A 17648-nucleotide genomic window follows, 5' to 3' on the forward strand; every position below is an offset into this window, starting at 1 on the left:
AGTCTTTTACCAACTAAAAAGCAGTATATTCCTGATATGAAAGTTGCACCTGCAGAAGGAACCACACTCACTACCAAGGGTTTCACCACACTGCTCCTGACAGATTGACTACGTTTTTAAACTCTCCTCACCAAAGCTGATGAGATCATGGCATTCTTTTAGGAAAAAGACAGTAAGACACCACAGGCCAACTAGTAAAGTGTGCAATAGGATCTTGGTGGACAGTAATAGGCCTGGTTGATATGTTTAGTGACAAGGGGACAGGAGTCCTTGACCATGGTCCCTGAGACCCCTGATGAGTTGTGTTGGTATTTTATTTTATTTTAATTTTACTTATTTTAAAATGTTTATTTTTGAGAGAGAGAGAGCTCACAAGCAAAGGAGGGGCAGAGAGAGAGGGAGACACAGAATCTGAAGCAGGCTGTAGGCTCTGAGCTGTCAACACAGAGCCCGGTGTGGGGCTTGAGCCCACGAACCATGAGATCATAACCTGAGCTAAAGTCAGATGCTTAGCCAACTGAGTCACCCAGGTGCCCCAAGCTGTGTTCATGTTTAGAGAAAAAAGGGAAAAGGTCCCCTGAAATTTTAAAAGAGCATTCCATGGTTGTTCCTTACCCTTCTGTATTACCAAGGAAAGCAAAACTGCTGCCATCAGACAGATGGCTGTGGCTACAGATAAAATACTCCCTGGTCATCAGAGCAGTCAGTTCATCAAAGATATACTGAATGTATTGTGGGAATAGACGTGTTAAATACATGTAATATTTCTCTAAACTGTAGGGGATGTTGTCAGTGGGGAAACTCCATGATTAGAGCAGTGGTAGTGGGTTGAGTGGACCACCAGGAGTCTACCTTCTTCTCTCAGCTCGGTCATGCGGTATCAGTAAAGTAGTACAGGATTCTAAGGCAAGGGAAGGGGTGGAAAAGAAGGTCACTGTCTTGATGAAAGAACTAGTACAGACAAACATGTTTACGAAAACAATCCAGGGGCGTCTGGCTGGTTCACTTGGAAGAGCACGCAACTTTGGGCATAGAGATTACTAAGATAGAAAGATAGATAGATAGATAGATAGATAGATAGATAGATAGATAGATAGATAATAACAACCCAACAGTACAATTTCGATAGGGTTTTGGATACGGCACTTGCCTGACCTCACCACCCAGAATACCCTAAGTGAGAGACAATTACTGTCTTGATACAGAGTGCCAATGAACACTGAGACAGACACAGCAAAGTGCTGTTCTACCTGATGTCCTGTCAGAAATGACAACATCAGCAAAGTGGGCACTGCCTAACAAGCATCCCTGGTTCCGTGGCTACAGTACGTCCAAGAAAATAGTCCCCCGGCCATTAAGTGGTTAGTCGCCCTCCAGATGTGTTTATTCAGAGGCAGAGTCTATGCCAACACCTCAGATTTCTTGGGGGCTTAGCTTCACTGAGGTTCTTGACAATGCCTGGGCCTGGTTTGTGGACAGACCAGCTCAGTTGAGGGCCATGGGGTGTACTGGGCTGGTGCTGCCATGTAGCCCCAAAGAAAATTGTTTAAAACAATGCATGGAAAAGAGAACGCTCGCTGTCGGGAGCTGTGCTACTTGCTTTGGAAAAGACCTCCCCAAACACACCTTGTTACGTTTTCACTGACTCATGACAGTGCAGGCTGCTGCCTGGCAGTGGAATGCCTGGATGAACAAGTCTCGGCCTCTTTGGCAATGAACATGATGACAGCAGATCACACAAGACCCATACACTCTGATAGTGACCCGGGTGGATGCCCGTGGCAAAGGTTTCCCTGGATGAACATGGCTGGAGTTGGCAAGCTGAGGAGAACTGCGATGCAGATGTAAGGACCATAGCCACCCAGATACCCTGCTGCACAGGGCATGGTGATTCATCCACAGGGGCCCCAAAACAAGGCATAGTGACTCCAGTATGCGAAGCCAAAGAAGCTGGCAAATATGTCCAGTAGTAAAAGAAATTGGGGGGCTCATAATGAGGACTGTCCCAGCAAACAGACTGTACAGGTCCCCTACCATCCTCTCCAGGGTACCATTGGACACTGATTGCAGCAGACACCTCTTCAAGGGATGGCACTGCCGTCCCCATCTGCACAGCACATGAGGGGCACACTATTTAAAGACCCTAAGATAGACTGTGCTATACGTTTGGTTCCCCAAGAGCATCCATTCAGACAGTGGTTCCTATTTGAAGTAAAAAGTACCAGCAGTGGGCAGCCGTTTGGACCATTTGCTGAACCTTCCATGCCTCGCATCATCCCCAGGAAGCCAGTGCCATTGAAACATGGAGTGGACTCTTAAAGGAGAAACTGGAAAAGATGACTGGATAACCCAGCCTCAGCTCCCATCAGTTTGGATATCTACATGACAGTTCACCAGGAGGGTATCTGCCATTTCAAGAGAATTCTTCATTGGGAGATGGGAGAGCTAGGAAGAGGCCCAGGATAAGCTGTAAGAGACCCAAGCCACCTAATTAACTCTTCTCATTCTATCATTTTTCTTCCCACACCTACCCCTTGGAAAACTAACAGCTCCTTTGTAAGTAGCAAGAGGAGTCATGGAGTAAACTATCCTAACTTGGTGCTTCTTTTGCCATCAGCTATGCTTGCCGCACTTGGGCAGTAATAGATAGGGACGGTAATGGCCATGAATCTGAGGTTTCAGCTCCCAACATGGTCCTGAAGTGGGGATGGGAGATGTTCTAGAGCAGCTGGAGGTATACAAGGAAGAAATGACTGCAGCACCTCAGGAGAGGTGTGAGGGCTCGTGTGAGGGTTAGAAACACACAGGAGGATTGGGACAACAAAGTGAAGGGATTGCTAGAAGGACTGTCACACTATATACTTGGCTGTGGGAAAAGGAACACCTCTGGCTTGTGGGAGATCAGGGGTCATCCCCGGGAAGTTGGAGGTGCAGGGAGGGACTCTCCCTCTCTCCCTCTCTCCCTCTCTCTCTCTCTCTCTCTCTCTCTCTCTCTCTCTCTCTCTCTCCTCCTATCTACAAACAAGATGGCATCTAATTGACATGTGGCCAAGTTAACGCTGACCACCACCGCCCTCAACCTGACCACCAGCCAAAGAGAATCTCAATCTAAAAACTCTTAGAAACTTCCCAAGAACCAGTGATTTCAGAAATGGTCAGCCTCCAGTAAAGGTAACAGAACAAGGCTAACCTTCTGGACACTGATCTGGTCTCTTTAGCTTCATCTTGTTAACTGTTGGCCTCTTGATCATTTGTCACAGGCTGCCCCAAACTCTTCAGCATGGGTGATAACAGGCGATCATAGTGCCCAGCACTTCCACCAGCTGGCTGAGGCGGGGTGTGTGGTTGCTGACATCTCTGATTGCCCGTGGATGGGGGCACCTGGCTGCAGTATGTACTCCAAAGAGGCCTAATCAACCTACAGGGGGTCACAGTTGTGGTGACTCTCAACTGATGTTGCCAAAGACAAACAACAGATGTGGTATGAGCTCTTATCCGTAGAACTGGAATATTTATCTGATGGGATATTTACATTCTTGAGAATTTTGGGACATGTGGAGGGTAGGGGTTGAACTGTGGAGCAGCCCAGTACATATCTGTGCTCACAAAGACTTGAGCTTACGAGTTTTGGCAGAACACTTGGCCAACTTCCAGGAACATGAAAGAATGTTCTGGAAGGAGCTGTTATAAGGCCTGCTCCCACTCACCTCCCGATCTCACTTGGGAGGCTGTCATGAAACAGTTTCTCATCACCTCCCAGGTTCTGATGAAGTGTGGGTTTCTGCCCACCCCCACTCAGAATATAAAAAACCCTTTGGCTGCAGTCTAGAAGGAACTCCTCAGCAACAGGGTACCCCAAAACTCACACTGCACTCAGCTGTGGGAAAAGTTTCAGTGTCGTCTTTCTGAATGTGTGGGATGAGGTCCCTGGGGAGCCCGCACCTTTGCCTTACTCTCCCTGTCACTATGTAAGCAATAAAATGTCTAAATCTAACCATGGCTTGTTGTATCTTTGCTGATCGAATCAGTCTGGCCTTGGTTTTGCCTTTTCTTGCTTGACATTTCCTCATCAGGTGAATAAGAGAATTCTCTTATTAGTTGATCTCAAAGAGGTGCCCTGTGGCTAGACATATGTTAAGGTCAATAACCCAAGGCAGGCCATAATGGCAATTACCCATTTACAGGTATAATGCCTAAAATGTCGTAATCCACCTCAAGGCAAAGGGTGGTAACCCGGGGTGTGCAGACAGGCTTGGGGGAGGAGGGTGGAAAACTAAAATGCTATGTAATATGTTGTAAACAGACCCATTTTGCTGTTGCTGCAAAGTGCCCTAGCTTTCAGAGTTTTAGAAAGTTGTGACAGATTCTCTCCTTCCCAGATTCTGGTCAGGCTCTTCCCCGCCCCCTTCTCAAGTAGGCCTTGGCTGGGGCCTAGAAAGACTTGAACTCATGGCCATAGTTTCTAACAGCTCAGAGTAGCCTCCAGAGGGTGACCTTCATTCCGAGGATAAAGTGCCCATAAAGTGCCTCCCTGAGGGGCCCCTGGGTGGCTCAGTGGGTTAAGCCTCTGACTTTGGTTCAGGTCATGATCTCACGGTTTGTGAATTCCAGCCTCCTGTCGGGCTCTGGGCTGACAGCCCAGAGCCTGGAGCCTGCTTCAGATTGTGTCCCTCTCTCTCTCTGTCCCTCCAATGCTCACACCCTGTCTTGCTCTCTCTCAAAAGTAAATAAAAACATTAAAAAAAATTTTTTTAAGTGCCTGCCTGAGAAAACTCATGGCTGCCGAAAGAATTTCCTATTTGTTCCAGCCGACACCTAAAGATAAGGCCCCGTCCAGTCTCTGAGGAAGTAAAGGAGTCCAGTTGATAAGCACCAGTTAACCAACCAGATGAGTTCCCCGTGGGCCAGCTGCCCCCCCCCTGCCTTTTGCAATTTTTCAATTCCCTGACTCTGTGCCCGCCATCCCGCTCCCACCCCCTCCTTTTAAAAGGCATCGGCACCCCTGCCCACACCAGAGTGGAGTTTATCTCTTTCCTCACACCCGGCAGTCACTTGGAATAAAACCTGTCTAACTAATGTCCGCTCTGCTTATCTTTGACAGCCATGTGCACCTTGAAAAAGGGAAAAGTAATACTGAGCCCCAAAGCGGAAACTACACAAACATCCCACAATCGAGCATGGGAGGAACAAACTGTGGCATCTCCCCACAGGGGACTATTAGTCTGTCATAGAAAAGGAACAAAGTACTGATCTGAGCTATGACATGGATGAACCTTGAAGACGGCATGCTAACCGAAAGAAGCTTTCCACCGCAGACCGCATATTCAGTGAGTCCATATATATGAAGTTTCCAGTAGAGGCAAACCCAGAGAGGCAGAGAATAGACTAGGGGTTGCCAGGGGCTGATGAGGGAAGGAGGCCCAGGTGGTGTGAAGGGGCATGAGGTTCCCTGCCGGGGTAATAAAAATATCTGAAGATTGGTGTGGTACTGCTTGCACAAGTCTGTGAATCTACTAAATGCCGTTTAATTGTCCATTGGGGTGGATGATATGGCATGTGATTATACCTCAATAAAGCTGTTACGAGAAAAAAAAATAAAAAGAACAGTAAAATCTCCCCTGGAAAAAAGTGATACTGCATCGCAATGTTCTATTTTCCTACTTGGTGGCCTGTTTAGTTGAGTGATTGGTAGATGCCTTAGGGAGGCCCTCAGCACAGCAAAACAAAAAACAAAAGCAAAAGCGAAAAAAAAAAAAAAACCACACAAAACACTCAAATGGCAAGTAAATAGCCCCAAGGACAAAAGTAAACTCAGAAACACCACCTTCTGTTTTGCCAGTGTCACTAAACCTGCCCCTAAAAGTTGGCAGCCATCAGTTGGATAAACAGGGAGAGAGGTGACTCCAGGCCCAGGCCACTCCTTTGCCTACACTGACAGATGTATCAGAGAGAAGGCCCACTCAGGGTCAGAAGTGAAGAGGAGCCCTGCTGGGACTGTCACTTCTCAGTTGTGTCAAAGTATCATCAAGAATTTAGCCCCAACCCCCTCACACAAGTGGAATTCACATTTCCACGAGACAGAAGGTGCTAAATAATTAACAGCATTCCCAGGTTCTCCTAGCTCTCAGCCTTGCCTCGAATGATCTCCTCCACCATCAGACCTGGCCAGGAGCACCATTTGGACTTAGGATGAGCAGGACTACTTGTATTTGTTGTTATGAATATTTTAATGTGGAGAGTTTAAGAAAATAACATTATAAACGCATACCCACACACCCAAATTAAGAGAACTGTTCGTATTTGTCATAATTGCTTCAAATCTGTTTCCAAAATGAAAACATTTCCAGGTTCCTTTCTTGTCCTTCCCTTTGTCCCTCCTCCTCAGAACAACCACTATCCTGAACTGGAAATGTATCTGTCAATGTTTATATAATTTTATTACATATATGTGTGTCCAATGATAGCCTATAGTATTTTTGTGTGTTTTTTTTAATTTATAGAAATAGCGTTCTACTGTACCTGCCATTCTATACTCAACCTCGTTGTTCAGGGAGTTTTGGTTTTTTGTTTGTTTTTTAAGTAGGCTTCATGCCCAGAGCGGAGCCCAAGGTGGGACTCGAACTCACGATTCTGAGATCAAGACCTGAGCTGAGATCAAGAATCGGATGCTTAACTGACTGAGCCAACCAGGAGTCCCTCAACCTCGTATTTAAGTTCTTTCTTGATACATTGAAAGCTGGTGCATTTATTAAGATTGCTGTATGCTGTCCTATTGTATGAACATATCACAACTTATTTATCCTGTTTACGGGCATTTAACAGGTTTCTGAATTTTTGATTTTACAAACAAAGCTTCCAAAACCAATGTTGTCCATGAGTGTAGCCATTACTTCAATAATCATAAAAATGTCTGGTTTTATGCAATAAGACAGAACCGTCATAAGGTACGAAGACATGTACCAGACCATAGGACAGTAAGAATTTCCTTCTGATTGTGCACTCAGAGAAACAATGGGCTGAGGATAGAGGGTGATCCAAGAAAAAGCATTTCCTGGGACGCCCTCAGAGAGGCTGTCAGGGAAACAGAAACACTGCCCACCCCCCACTTTCACCCCCTCACACACCCAGAGGCAAACCGCAGTATGCTCAGGGCATTGCCCACAAACTGGACCGGTCTCAGGTGAAACAGTGAGAGCGTTCCAAGAACAAGGAATGCACGATCAGCAGTTGATGCAGAACTAGAAAGAAGATGCAGACACACAGGTGGAAATCAAAAGTAAGGACCCAGAGCCAAACAAGGGTACAAGAGGGAGGGCCATCGGAGGACCTCAAAATATCATGCTAGACCAGGAAGAACTTGGTCAGCCTTGCGTTTATCTCCTGCTTTCCATTCTTTCGCTGTTGTTGTGGTTTTTTTTTTAAATTTTTAATAGGTAATACATACATGAACACTGTTAAACTTCAAACAGTAAAAAGGTAAACAAAAGGATCCTAAAGATGGCAAACTGTGCCTGGGCAGGGTCAAGCCAGAGAAAACCTGGTGGAGGTCCAGAGCAGTCCTGCAATAAAAGAGAAGACTTCCTCCTAACTCTCATCTTCAGACTCCAGGACAACCAGCACACAGAGGCAATCATCATCTCCAATTTCTCATGTGTTTGCCCAGAGATGTTTTATGCAGCTACTAAACATATATATGCATGTATACCTCACATTCCCCCTTCATCCACAGATGATGGCATATAATATCGTTTTATGTGTCACTTTCTTCCCATCTCTTAGCGAGCAATTCATATGAATACACATAGAGCTGCCCCTGTTCTTTTTAGTGGTTGCATAAAATTCCACCATATGAAAACACTATAATCAATTAGTCCCTTAATGGGACGTGTAAGTCATTCTAATCTTTCCCAACCAGAAATACTGCTACTTCAAATATTCAGTATTCCCTTTTATCTGTAAGATAAAAATTCTAACAGTGCAGTTGCCAAGTTGGTATGATTCACACTTTTGTCCTTAATACCTGGTTTCAGATGTCCCAATCCTGAGGCTCAAAGGCAGTATACCCAATTTTGCCATAGTCTCAAAGACTACCTATAATGTTTGCCAGATGAGACTGAACGCCAAAAAAAAAAAGGTAACTAGAGGACAAACTCTGAAAGGCTGGATGGTAACCTGAGTACTGGGGCAGAAAATCCATCTCTTCAATGGTATTAGCCAAACTGAAGAAAGAATGTGTTAACGGAATGGACTGGTCATTACAAAACCAGAAGAGGGGAGCCAAACAGAGAGAATTTGGCAGCATTTATGTCTCAAGAGAGAGATACTTAGTCTAATGGACAGCCACCAGAGAAGCACATTCAACCAGGTTTTTCCAAGGTCTAGATGAAATTTCCTTCCATACAATTCTACTCCTTTAGTTCTGGGGTCTTTGCACACCAAGAAGTCAACTAATGTAGGTACTACTTTCTTTCCCTAAGTACCTGGATCCTAGGAAGAGCAGGTGGTGGACTAAAGATGGCCACAGATTCTGACATCCTTCCTATTAAGAGGTGAGGTCTACATCTTCTCCTCTAGAATCTGGATGGGGTCTGTAACCGCTCTGATGGGTAGCATACAGTAGAAATGATGCTATGTCCGTTTTCAGGCCCAACCTTAAGAAACTGGCAACTTTAACTTTCTTTCCCTTGGAACATTCACTCTGGGGAAAGCCAGTACCCCATAAGTAGTCTGAGCATCCAGAGACCACCGTGGAGGCCCAAACTAGCCACATGGAAAGAGAGAGATACTCAGCTGCTCTGGTCAAACCAGGCCAGGCACCAAATATGCAATTGAAGAAACCATCTTGGAAATTCCAGCCCCGGGAGATGTGACACGGGGAAACACTGAGGAAGCCATGGAAACAAATTTCCTCTCTGAACAGAAGCACAGCCCTCCTCGAGCCATTCCAGGCATCGCCACCGATTCAGACTGAAGCCCTGCTCCCTTGTGAAGCTGAGATAAGTCAGTTCTGATGTGCACTGCCCAAGTTCCTGACCCACAAAACCATGAGTGTAACAAAATGTTGTTTTAAGCCGTTATGTTTGGGGATAGCTTGTTATGCAGCGATAGATAAGTAAAATGGGGGGTTTCTGTGTGAGTATTATGATTCCCGAGAGGGCTGACTTCTTCAGTAAATAAGTACGTGGCACTCCAGTCCACAATTTGTTTCTGTGGGTTTGGCCAATGTCAGTCAGTCCCTAATAGTCTGCCCATGTTGAATTGGCTGCTAAAATATAGTTTCTGAACTCAAAAAGCTGAGACCCGAAGGGCGAGGCTTACTCGGTCAGCCCACTGCCCTCACTGTCTCTTCTTCACTCCATCTTCTGTCAAACAACCCAGACCAAAGAGCTAAGGAGCGTCTCACAAAGTTTACCAAGTGTAACCACTGCTTGGTACCACTCACAGCCCTTCGGCTGGTCCATGAAATTTATTATTTGTTTAATCAAACAGTACTAAGAACCTTCCCCTGTACCAAGGACTGTATCTGGCACTGGGGGCACAGAGGTGGGAAGAGACAGAGCCCCAGCCCTCAGAACTTACCAGCCCAGCCTCTAAGTCATAGAAACAGGTGGTGTCATTAAACATGTGCAACTAAACGTATAAAGCAAGTATTAACAGATCTAAAGGGAGAAACAGACAGCAATACAATAATAGTAGTGGAATTTGATACCCCACTCTCATCAATGGACAGACCATTGATACAGAAAATCAATAAGGAAATATTGGCCTTAAATGACACAATAGACCAGATGGACTTAAGAGACATATACACAACATTCCATCCAAATGCAACCGGATACACATTCTTCTCAAGTGGCCATGGAACATTCTCCAGGATAGATCACATGATAGGCCACCAAACAAGTTTTAACACGTTTAAGAAGATTAAAATCACATCAAGGATCTTTTTTCATCCCAATGGTATGAAACTAGAGATCAGCTGCAAAAAAAAAAAAAAAAAAAAAAAAAAAAAAAAAAAAAAAAAAAAAAAAAAAAAAAAAAAAAAAATCCTGGAAAATTCACAAATATGTGGAGATTAAATAATATGCTATTGAGTAATCATGAGGTCAAAGAAGAAGTCAAAAGAGAAAATCAGAAAATAGCTAAAGACAAATGAAAATGGAAATACAGCATACCAAAATGAAAAGGCAGAGGGGGTGCCTGGGAAAAGGAGGCAGGGGCCTTGCACAGCCCTGTGAGGAGTTAAATGATGATTCCCCAGGCCCCGCGGAGATTGCTGAGCAGGAGAACCAAACATGCTTTAGGGACACAGACATAGCAGTGGTGCATGCATGAGACGGAGCTGAAAAAAGACCAAGCAGGAGGGGGCGCCCAGACATCACTCCTTGCCACGGCCCCCAGGGGGCTGTCCATGCTGCCAGGCAAGCTGTAGCCCCGCAGGGAAGCTGACCTGGTGCTGGAGCTGCCGGAGCTGGAAGTGATATGTCTTCTGCACCGGGCAGAACAAAGCCTGCCACGTTCAGGTCTCAGGTCATGTGGCCTTTGACGCCAATGTCCAGTGGGGAGTGGAAATGCAGGCTTCAGGGAGAGGCGAGGAAAGAGCAGTAAAAGCCAGAATTTATGGAGTGCAGCAAAAGCAATTCTAAGAGAGCTCATTGTGATAAATGCCTCCATTGTGAAACAAGAAAGATTCCAAATAAGCAACCTAACTTTACACCTCAAGGAACTAGAAAAAGAATAACAGACTAACCCCAAAGTTAGTAGCAGGAAGAAAATTACAAAGATCAGAGTGGAAATAAATGAAACAGAGACTAAAAAGACGATAGAAAATATCCATGAAAACAATCTGACTAAAAAAACGGGCAGAAGGTCCAAACAGACATTTTTCCAAAGGAGACATACAGGTGGCCAACAGGTACATGCAAAGATGCCCAACATTAGTAATCATCGGGGAAATGCAAATCAAAACCACAAGGAGATACCTATCACCTCATATCTGTTAGGATGAACATCAAAAGATGGGGGAAAAGGGAACGTTTGTGCACTCTCAGTGAGAATGCAAATTGTGGAGGTTCCTCAAAATGTTACAATAAAATTACCCTATGATCCAGCAATTCCACTGTGGGTATTTAAGATAACAAAACACTAATTCAAAAAAGATGTAAGCACCCCTAAGTTCATTGAAGCATTATTTACAATAGCCAAGACCTGGGAGCAACCTAAGTATCCACTGATGGATGAATTGATAAAAAATTGTGGTAAAGGGGCACCTAGGTGGTTCAGTCAGTAGGTGTCCGACTTTGACTCTGGTCATGATCTCATGGTTCAAGCTCTGCATCAGGCTCTGTGCTGACAGCTCAGAGCCTGGAGCCTGGAGCATGCTTTGGATTCTGTGTCTCCCTCTCTCTCTGCCCCTTCCCTGTTCAGGCTCTGTCTGTCTGTCAGTCTCTCCCTCCAAAATAAACATTAAAAAATTTTATATAAAAAAGTAAATTGTGGTATATATATATGTAGTAGAATATTACTCAGCCACACAAAAGAAGGAAATCTTGCCATTTATGGCAACATGGATGGACCTTGTGGACATTATGGTAAGTGAAATAAATCAGAGAGAGACAAATTTTGACTGATCCTTCTCTTCCACGTGGAATCTAAAAACAAAACAAAACAGAACTCATAGATACAGAGAACAGATTGGTGGTCGCCAGAGGGGACGGGTGGGAGTAGGCGAAATGGGTGAAGGGGGTCAAAAGATACAAACATGCAGACAGAAAATAAGTAAGTCCCGGGGATGCCGCATTCAGCATGGTGACTATAATTATTAGTACAGTATTGTATGTTTAAAAGTTTCTAAAAGAGTAGATCTTTCTTTTTAATGTTTTTTAACTTATTTTTGAGGGGGGGGGGATCGGAGAGACAGGGAGATAGAGGATCCAAAGGCGGCTCTGCACTGAAAGCAGCAAGATCATGACCTGAGCTGAAGATGGCTGCTCAACCAACCAAGTCACCCAGAAGCCCCTCTTTCTGTTTTTATTTGCATTCCCCTGATGGCTAATGATATAGATCATCTTTTCATGTGCTTTTAAGCCCTTTATATACCTTCTCTGGAGAAATGCCTATTCCGATACTTCTCCCACTTTAAAAATTGAGTTAGTTATTTTATAATTGAACCGTATGAGTTCTTATATATTCTGGACCCAAGTCTTTTATCAGATATATGATTTGCACATATTTCCTCCCATTCTATGGATTGTCTTTTCGCTTTTCTTATTAATTTATTTTCAATTTAGTTAACAGACAGTGTAGTCTTGGCTTCAGGAGTAGAACTTACATATGACACCCAATACTCATCCTGAAAAGTGCCCTCTTTAATTCCCATCTCCCATTTAATCCACCCCCACCTCCTCCTCCAACAACCCTCAGTTTGTCCTCTGTATTTAAGAGTCTCTAAGAGAAATCTTAAGAGTTATCACAAGAGGGGTACCTGGGTGGCTCAGTTGGTTAAGTGTCTAACTCCTGATTTCAGCTCAGGTCATGATCTCACAGTTCATGAGGTAGAGCCCACAATGGACTCTTGAGTGTCGATGGAGCCTGCTTGGGATTCCCTCCCTCTGCCCCTCCCCCGCTCAGGCTCTCTACATAAATATATAAACTTTTCTTAAAAAGACTTATCACAAGAAAAAAAAATCATAACTATAAAAAAAGAGAGCAGCACCTGAATGGCTCAGTCGGTAAAGCATCTGAGTCTTGATTTCGGCTCAGGTCATTGTTGGGAGCCGCCGAGCTTTTGGCTGCCTCAGGCGAGGATATATCGCTCTCCAGGGAGCAACCAAAAAACAAGATGTACATCTGGAGGCTGGAGAGTGCCATTTCCTGGCCCAAGATTTTGGCGTCGGTCATGCTGGGCCAGACGTAGAATGGCCAAGGTGCACAAAAGATCAATCCGCATTCGGGAATGCAGCGCTAAGCTTCCCCACCCCAGCATTTGCAGACGCTAGTCTGCGCGCTTCCCTTTGATGCTGTGTCCGGAGTTTGGGTTTCGTTTTCGGTTTTTTCCCTTTCTCTAATATTCATTTAACTCTGTTACCTGGCAACCGACCTGGGGCAGTTCCCCGCCCCAAAACAATATATAAAATAGAGTGTTTTCTGGAAGAGAGAGAGGGAGAAAAAGAAGAATAAAGGAAGAGGCTTGATCAAAAACCGTGTGCTGTCTTCACTCTCTGCGTCTCCCACCCTGCTTTCTCTCCCTCCCTCAGGATCAAGAACCCACAAGGATTTTCCACCCTGCTGGCCGGGGCAGGACACGACAGGTCATTATCTCACACTTCGTGAGTTTGAGCCCCACATTGGGCTCTAGGCTGATAGTGTGGAGCCTGCTTGAGATTCTCTCTCTCCTTTTCTCTCTGTCCCTACCCCGCTCACTCTCTCTGTCTCAAAAATAAATAAACATTAAAAAGAGAAAGAGAGAGAGAGATGACACATGAAATGACAATTGTGGGCACAAGGCATTGTGGGGGCACATGGCAGTAGTCCCGTAATAAGAGCTACAGAAGACTGACCTCACCGTTCTCTGGGTCCCCATCTTTGAAAGATGTCAATTTAATATGTTTACATATAAATTTAATGTGTGTTCACATTTCACTTTTCTAGCACTCCTGATAATATTTTCTTTAAGAAAGAGAAGGGAACTGCATTTATGGACTAACATGGTTTTCCCATGTCCCGGTCCTTAATCCACCCTCTTAAGTCCTACAATGCTCTCCTGAGCTGACTTCATTATTTTTCTGTGTGATACGCAGTTTCTGACAGTCGAGGGTGCCGAGGGGATATTATGATCAGCTGCCTTTCTATCAACTTTGCTCTGCATCGTGCAGTGCTCACCTGGTTTAGGTGAGAGGGACCCCAACTCCAGCCGTAGGGGGGAGCCTGCATGTGTCTAAGCTGACTAGAGTATGCCTACGGCACTGTGATGGGTTCAGAGACAGGCAGTTAACCCAGGCCAGTCAACTACCTTCTGCAAGACTCAGAGCCAAGAGAATTGCCGAAAACCAAAACTATAGCCTTGATGATCTCATGAATCTCTAGACCAGGCTATGTAGCGGAGGCCACCAACTATTAGACTTTTTTGTTCTATGAGCCAATAAAGTTACTTTATCATTTAAGCCACTATGAGGGCAACCAAACAAATTTGAACTGATACAAAGTGAGTCACTGAAATGTATCCTCCTCCTCAATAGGGGTATGAACGGGGTTCTATAGATGTATAGCACTTCTTTATTAATTCACACCCATCACGTGTAGTGGGAAGGACTAATGTCATTTCCGTCGGTGCCCTGGGAAGGTTCATGTGACCCCAGATCTCTGGGATACAAGGGCTGGAGCCAGGGGGCTCTCCAAAATCCTAGCCCTGGCTGCTCCTTTAAAAGGCTACACACTCCTGGGGCATCCCGATGACGCAGTCAGTAAAGAGTCCTACTTCCGGCTCAGGTCATGATCTCCCATTGTGTGAGTTAGAGCCCTGGGTAGGGCTCTGTGCTCACAACTTAGATCCTGAAGCCTGCTTCAGATTCTGTGTTTCCCTCTCTCTGTCCCTCCCCCCGACCCCGTCAAAAATAAATAAACATGCTACTACTACTACTGCTACTACTACTACTACTACTACTACTACTAATAATAATGAAAGGCTACACATTCCTGGCTTTCTCCTCTTTCTCCTCCACTGCCTAGGGTGGTCTAGAATTTCTTTAGTAGTTACTGCTCTAGAGATAATCCTCAGCAAAACCTTCCAGTAAACTCTCCCTATGAAGTGATGAGAAATCCTTGGTGGCCACCCTTGGGGCATTCACTGGGCCTCTCGTATTTCTAGAGGCTAAATCAAGCAGGAAAAGTTGACAGGATTCTGGTTTCTGGGCTTACTTGGTTTCTTAAAGCTGAGGCCAGAGGAATGATTTTTTAACCAGTTCTATGTCCCTTGCAGCCTGCCCACCAAATCTAGGGAACAAGAGCTAACGGGGAGGGCCCCAGGAGAGAGCAGTGGCCCGCCGGTGCCCAGGGGACAGGTGCAGGGAAACTGGTCAGTTCAGGACTTCAAACCCTCAGAGCCATTTTCACCCTGCTCCTCAACTCCCTGTCCAGCTTTGTCTGGGGGGTGTCTCAGATACCGCCACACCCAGTCCTTTGTCCCCTGAGGCCCTCTCTCCCACTCCTGCCCAATCCATCCGACTGCACACACCATAACCTGGACCGTGTCTCTTAAAGGCCATCTTCACCCCACGCCTGCTCAAGAGCCCACCATGGCCCCTGAGAGGAACTAGGGCCCTTAGTCTGGCCTTCATGCCCTCCTCAAAGACCTGTCCCATCCCCAGTGCCCAGGGCTCTTCTGAGTCTCTCAGTATGGCCAGCACAGTCACATGGTAACCAGCCTGCCCACTCTCCCTGCCAATCCCCGATGACCACACATGTGCCTGGAGGGCAAATAAGTGAATCAAAGGTCCCACCATCCCCAACCCTGGACAAGCTTCTTTCAGGGCACTCAAGTTCTCTTTCTGAAATTAACTGTTTATTGATCTGTACACTCTCCTCTCTCCCTCTTCCCCCAAAGGAGCGCATAAACCTCCAGCTGAACGCATAAGCCATGAGGGCACTGGTCACCTCTCAGTGAGTCCCAGCACTTGGGAAAATACCTGGCACAAAGTGGAATGTGTTTATATATTTTAATAGTCAATAGGAAGACAGATTCTGGGTGAATCTCTGCAGTTCATTTCCTAAAACCACTCCAACTGAACCAACATTGGGTTTTCCCATCTCTGTCCATACACTGCAGGTTATCTGCGTCAATGTGCATTCCACTGAATAAACTCTACTTACTGGACATTGATTCCTTAATTTAAACAAACGCACCTTTTCCTTAATATCTATGATTTTACTTTCACTCCTTGAGAAGTGACATTTTTCTCCCTGTGGAAAAATCCCTATCTTGCAAACTGCTTGATGTCCGGAATCCACTTCCTCTGGAAGAAGTCTGTGGTCGCCAACATCATCACACACCAAACAGTGGTTCTGCCACAGCTGGCAGCTTATACACTTACACAGTATCATTCTGTTACCAAGATTGACCTCTCTCAACCCCCGTTCATTTTATTTAAAATTTTTTTCTTTTAATTTTTGAAAGAGAGAGAGAGAGAGAGAGGTAGAGTGCAAACTGGGGAGGGTCAGACACAGAATCCAAAGCAAGCTCCAGGCTCCCAGCTATCAGCACAGAGCCCAATCTGGGACTCGAACCCACGAACCACAAGATCATAGCCTGAGCTGAAGGTGCTTAACCCACTGAGCCACCCAAGCACCCCTACCCTTGTTCATTTCAAACCTGGCCTCCCAAGTCCCCTCCTCCCTGGTGCCCTCCTGACTCAGACCACTCCTGGACCTATTCATTTCGGTTCACAGGGTTCTTTCTATCTACCCTTTGCATAATCCCTACAGATTTCCAGTCTATGACCATAGCTCCAGTCGGACCTGAGCTAAGCTAAATTCTCCTGTCTCTCACTTTTGGTCCAACGTGTCCCCAACTCCAGCTTCTTTATCCTGGTGCTCACCCCGCCCCCAGTCGTGAGCCTCCCCACCCACCCACCCTCGGTTACCTGGAGCTCGTGTAAGCGCAGAACGTAGCCTTGCACCAACAGCTGGAAGAGATTGCGCAGCCCCCCTGGCTGTGGAATCTCGTCCAGGGTCCGCAGCCTCCGGTCGCCAGGCCCGTTTCCAGGAGTCTCGGCGGTGGCCGAGACGGCGGCGGGGATCGCGGCCTTGGCTCTGGCCCCGCGTGGGCAAAGGCCAGGGAGGGCCACCCGCGTCCCCAGCAGCGCCCACCGCAGCCTCGCGCCCCGCAACGCAGCCACGCGATCCATGGCCCCGCGCCGCCGCGCCTTTGGACCGCGAGTGAAGAGCGTCTGGAACCCGCTCAGCGATCAATCCCGAGGGGCGGGGTCAAGGTGGCAGCGGCCGCGTAGGCCGAGCGCAGCCGGCCAGGCCCCTAACTGCTCACTTTTGCTTGAGTTCCTCAGTCTCTCCAACGGGACCTAACTCACACGCAGAAGCCACCTCCTCCGGCCGTGAGCCCGCGGCCCAGGGGAGGGGCCGGCCACCGCCGCCGCGGGGGCTGTCCAGGGGGATTCACGGAGTCCCCGGAGCCCCGACCGTGGCCGCCTCTGCGGCGACTCGCCACCTTGCTCTTTCGCGGACTCTCAGCGAGAATTTTTAAGTTTCTGGTCTGTACTTTGGTTCGCAGTAGAGCACAGTCCTAGGAAGCCCCACCCAGTGAGTGAGACTGGCCGTCGTCCGACCTGTGAGTTCGCCACCCCAGGGCGCCAGCGCCCCAGCTGCCCTCCCTTCCCAGGGAGCTGCTGAGATTGAACCGGCCGCTGGCGTTTCCTAACGCCCCCCTCCCCTCCCCCGGGGTTGTCCGAGTGCCGCGGAGCCACTAGAGAAAAGAGAAGAAAAGAAAGAGAAAGAAAAGAACCGGTCCCATATCCAAGGTCATCTGATTCCTGGAGGGTGAAACGCAAAACGACAAACAAATATTAAGGGGTTGTTAATGCAATTCTACCCACCCCCACCCCCAACACATGCAAGCTCCCAAATCTGCCAAGGCAGGG

General features: G+C 46.6%; 1 protein-coding gene across 1 annotated transcript in view; it reads right to left on the minus strand.

Moving 5' to 3' along the window:
- The window catches only part of LOC115287411 (sterol 26-hydroxylase, mitochondrial), a 33372-nt gene extending 16012 nt beyond the window's left edge, over window positions 1-17360 (minus strand). Inside the window, exon 1 of the mRNA XM_029933793.1 lies at window positions 16638-17360. Within this exon, the coding sequence (XP_029789653.1) occupies window positions 16638-16901 (264 nt within the window). The 5' untranslated portion in view covers window positions 16902-17360. The remainder of the gene's footprint in view (window positions 1-16637) is intronic.
- Window positions 17361-17648: the final 288 nt, after the last annotated feature.

The sequence above is a fragment of the Suricata suricatta genome, chromosome 3, assembly GCF_006229205.1.
Source record: "Suricata suricatta isolate VVHF042 chromosome 3, meerkat_22Aug2017_6uvM2_HiC, whole genome shotgun sequence".
Taxonomy (NCBI): Eukaryota; Metazoa; Chordata; class Mammalia; order Carnivora; family Herpestidae; genus Suricata; species Suricata suricatta.